The following is a 4,837-nucleotide window of genomic DNA, read 5'->3' on the forward strand; positions in this document are numbered from 1 at the left end:
CGGGTACTGGTTGACAACGGTTCCAGTGCAAATATTTGCCCTCTTTCCACTCTAAACAAGTTGAAGGTGGATGATGAAAGAATTCACAAGAATAGTATTTGCGTTTGGATTCGACAGTGGAGGGAAAGATTCAGTCGGAGACATAGTGCTCGAGCTTACAATAGGGCTAGTTGAATTTACTATGGAATTCCAGGTGCTCGATGTGGCCGTTTCTTACAATCTATTGTTAGGTCGACCCTGGATTCATGCTGCCAAAACGGTCTCGTCCACTCTGCATCAAATGGTTAAGTTTGAATGGGATAGACAGGAAATTGTTGTGCATGGCGAAGATAATTTGTGTGTTCCCAGTGATGCCATTGTTCCGTTCATAGAGTTTGAAGATGACAAGGGGCCATGGGTTTATCAGGTTTTTGACAAGGTATCAGTAGAGAAAATTCCTGAAGGGAAGTGCGTGCCGACTCCAAGGGTAGAAGCTGCATCAGTCATGGTAGCCATTGAAATGTTGAAAAATGGTTTTGTACCGGGAAAAGGTTTGGGTGCATCTCTACAAGGTATCGTACAGCCAGTTTCTCTTCCTAAAAACTTGGATACATTTGGTCTGGGCTTCAAGCCCACAGTCGCAGACGTGAGAAGAGCCAGAAAAATGAAACAGAGAGCATGGGCCCTTCCAAAGCCAGTCCCGCGTCTTTCCAGATCATTTGTCAGGCCTGGTACCAGAAAGCGCCTAGTGACGACGGTTCCCAATTCGTTAGTTGATATGGATGGAGATTTGATGGAAAGGTTCGAGAGGATATTCGTCGATGTGAACGTGTTGGAAGCAGGAGAGGGTTCTAGCAAGGCGGATGTGCAATTTGTTGGGCCCAGTGCAAAGATTAATAATTGGGAAGCTACTTCTCTCCCCACCAGGAGGGAGTTTTGGTAGTTTGCTTTGATTTTCTTTCAATTTATCTGGATTATTCCAGGGTTGTAATTCAGATTCTATGTTCCGTCTGTTTGGATGTATAAACCCCGTTATCTTTAATTTCAATGAAATGCACTTTCTCTTTTCCTCTTTTCCTGATAGTTTTATTTTTGTTTTCCTTTCTTCCTTGTACAGCTCTTTTTATGTTGGCTTCAATGATATGACATGCACGCGGAATCTCTGGCCCAGTCTTAAAAGCCAATCTAATTCTGAAATAGTAATTCAAGAAATAGAGTGTGATGTTGAATCGGAATATGACGAGGATGAAGCCTTTGAAGAGATTAGTAAAGAATTAAGCCATTTTGAAGAAAAACCCAAGCCTAACCTGAGTGATACAGAAGCAATCAATTTAGGGGACCAAGATAATGTCTGGTAAACTAAAATAAGTGTCCATCTTGAACCACAACTCAGAGAGGAGATAATTAAAACATTGTTCGAGTATAAAGATGTTTTTGCATGGTCCTATGACGTCATGCCAGGTCTAAGCACTGGCTTGGTGGTTCACAAATTGCCCACTGATCCGACATTCCCCCCTGTCAAGCAGAAACTGAGGAAATTTAAAACTGATATGAGTGTGAAAATTAAGGAAGAGGTCACCAAATAGTTTGAGGCCAAGGTCATTCGGGTCACTCGGTATCCCACTTGGTTAGCCAATGTAGTGCCTGTGCCGAAGAAGGATGGCAAGACCAGGGTGTGTGTTGATTATCGAGATCTCAACAAGGCAAGTTCCAAGGATAACTTCCTATTGCCGAACATCCATATATTGATCGATAATTGTGCCAAACATGAAATTGGTTATTTTGTGAATTGTTATGCGGGTTACCACCAGATCTTAATGGATGAGGAGGACGCAGAAAAGATAACATACATCACGCCATGGGGAACTGCTATCGGGTCATGCCATTTTGAAAAATGTCGGGGCAACCTATATGAGGGCAATGACGACCATATTCCACGACATGATACACAAGAAGATCGAGGTTTATGTGGATTATGTGATTGTAAAGTCTAGAAAGCAGTCTGACCATGTCAGAGATCTGAGAAAGTTCTTCCAAAGGCTTCGCAGGTACAATCTCAAGCTCAATCCTGCAAAATGCGCGTTCGGTGTTCCGTATGGATAGTTGTTGGGATTAATAGTCAGCCGACGAGGTATTGAATTAGACCCGTCAAAAATCAAAGCCATCCAGGAATTGTCACCTCCAAAGAACAAGACTGAGCTGATGAGTCTGTTGGGAAGATTGAATTACATCAGCCGGTTTATTGCTCAGCTCACAACAACTTGTAAGCCTATCTTCAAACTGTTAAAGAAAGATGATTCAGTCAAGTGGACAAATGAATGTCAGGAAGCATTTGATAAGATAAAGGGGTACTTATCAAACCCACCTGTGTTGGTCCCGCCAGAACCAGGGAGACCTTTGATTCTGTATTTGATGGTCCTGGACAGTTCATTTGATTGTGTGTTGGGCCAGCATGACATTACCGGCAGGAAGGAGCGGGCCATTTATTATCTCAGCAAGAAGTTCACAACTTACGAGGTTAAGTACACTCATCTTGAGAGGACGTGTTGCGCCCTCACTTGGGTGGCACAGAAGTTGAAGCATTATTTGTTATCTTATACTACTTACCTCATCTCTCGTTTGGATCCGTTAAAGTATATCTTTCAGAAGCATATGCCCACAGGGAGGCTCGCAAAGTGGCAAATCTTGCTCATAGAATTTTACATCATCTATGTGACTAGGACCGCAATGAAAGCACAAGCATTGGCTGGCCATTTGGCTGAGAATCCTGTAGATGAAGAATATGAGCCTTTGAAGACTTACTTCCCTGATGAAGGGGTAATGCACATTGATGAATCGGAGCAGATTGAAAAGCCGGGATGGAAACTTTTCTTTGATGGGGCTGCAAACATGAAAGGCGTTAGGATAGGAGCGGTACTTATTTCTGAAACAGGGCATCACTACCCTGTTACGGCTCAACTTCGGTTCTACTACACTAACAACATGGCTGAGTATGAGGCATGCATTTTGGGTTTAAGGATGGCTGTGGATATGGGTGTCCAGGAAGTCTTGGTCTTGGGTGACTCGGACCTTCTGGTGCATCAAATTCAGGGAGAATGGGAAACATGGGATTTAAAACTCATACCGAACCGGCAATGTTTGCATGATCTTTGTCAACGGTTTCAATCAATAGAGTTCAGGCATATTCCGAGGATCCGCAATGAGGTCGTTGATGCTTTGGCTACTCTGGCATCAATGTTACATCATCCAGATAAGGCTTATGTAGACCCATTGCATATTCAGGTCCGCGATCAGCATGCTTATTGTAACGTGGTGGAAGAAGAATTCGATGGCGAGCCTTGGTTTCACGACATCAAGGAGTACATCCGAAAAGGGGTATATCCGGTACAAGCCACAGGTGATCAAAAGAGAACAATTCGTCGCTTGGCAAGTGGATTTTTCTTCAGTAGAGGAGTTTTGTACAAAAGAACTCCAAATCTCGGGTTATTAAGATCTGTAGATGCCAGACAGGCCGCGGCTATCATGACTGAAGTACATTCTGGAGTCTGTGGACCGCACATGAGTGGGTATGTGCTGGCAAAGAAGATTCTCCAGGCAGGTTATTATTGGCTCACTATGGAGCAAGATTGTACCAGCTTCGTGCGTAAATGTCATCAGTGCCAAGTGCATGGAGATTTGATTCATTCTCCACCATCTGAATTACATACAATGTCTGCACCATGGCCTTTTGTTGCTTGGGAATAGATGTCATTGGACCAATTGAGCTAGCAACATCCAACGGGCATAGGTTCATTCTAGTGTCCATAGATTATTTCCCCAAGTGGGTTGAGGCTAACATTCAAGTCTGTAACCAAGAAGGCGGTGTTTGATTTTGTGCACTCAAATATCATTTGCCGGTTTGGGATACCGAAGGTAATCATCATCGATAAAGGTGCTAATCTCAATAGTCATCCGATGAAAGAGGTATGTCAGCAGTTCAAGATTACACATTGAAATTCTACCTCGTACCGCCCTAAGGCAAACAGAGCAGTTGAGGCGGCCAACAAGAATATAAAGAAGATACTTCAAAAAATGGTGGAGGGTTCTAGGCAGTGGCATGAAAAGCTACCGTTTGCATTGCTGGGTTATCTCACTACTGTCCGTACTTCAGTGGGGGCGACTCCCTATTTGTTGGTGTATGGCACCGAAGTAGTGATACCTGCAGAAGTGGAAATTCCATCACTTCGAATTGTCGCAGAGGATGAGATCGATGATGAGGAGTGGGTCAAAACCCGCTTGGAACAATTGAGTTTGATCGATAAGAAGAGATTGACAGCAGTGTGTCATGGCCAGTTGTATCAACAAAGAATGGCAAGAGTATACAATAAGAAGGTGCGTCCACGAAAGTTTGAAGTGGGTCAGTTAGTATTGAAACGCATTCTTCCTCATCCGGTTGAAGCAAAAGGAAAATTTGTCCTAAATTGACAGGGGCCGTTCGTTGCAACTAGAGTGTTGTCCAATGGTGCATTGTATTTGACAGATGTAGAAGTCAAATGTGTAGAAATGGCTATCAATTCTGATGCAGTCAAGAGATACTATGTATGATTTCTTTCCTTGATTGTACTTGTTTGTATTTGGCATGTCTCGAATATTAAAATGACGAAGGCATTTTGTTTTGCTATCTAAACAATTTATCCATTGTCACCCCTTTTGAGCCTTATTTGTTTTCTTTCATACCCCTCTTTCAGAATCAGTAACAAATATCAGAAACACAAGAGTAAAAGATAAGTAAAGGAAGGAGAGAAAAAGAGAAAGAAAGAATGAAAAGAGAAATAAAAGAATGAAAAGAAAAAAGAGAGGAAGAAAAACAACAAAAGGA

At 42.7% G+C, this 4,837-nt stretch overlaps 1 protein-coding gene across 1 annotated transcript; it reads left to right on the top strand.

The window, feature by feature from the left end:
• Positions 1 to 4,050: 4,050 nt before the first annotated feature.
• On the top strand, positions 4,051 to 4,443 carry LOC138875881 (uncharacterized). Its single transcript, XM_070154756.1, has one exon. The coding sequence runs from the start codon at positions 4,051 to 4,053 to the stop codon at positions 4,441 to 4,443; it is 393 nt and encodes a 130-aa protein (XP_070010857.1).
• Positions 4,444 to 4,837: the final 394 nt, after the last annotated feature.

Source organism: Nicotiana sylvestris, chromosome 8 (genome assembly GCF_000393655.2).
Source record: "Nicotiana sylvestris chromosome 8, ASM39365v2, whole genome shotgun sequence".
Lineage (NCBI taxonomy): Eukaryota > Viridiplantae > Streptophyta > Magnoliopsida > Solanales > Solanaceae > Nicotiana > Nicotiana sylvestris.

What these genes read in the sequence shown, in the direction of transcription:
- LOC138875881 (XM_070154756.1), top strand. Translation starts at nt 4,051, where the DNA reads ATGGTGGAGGGTTCTAGGCAGTGGCATGAAAAGCTACCGTTTGCATTG.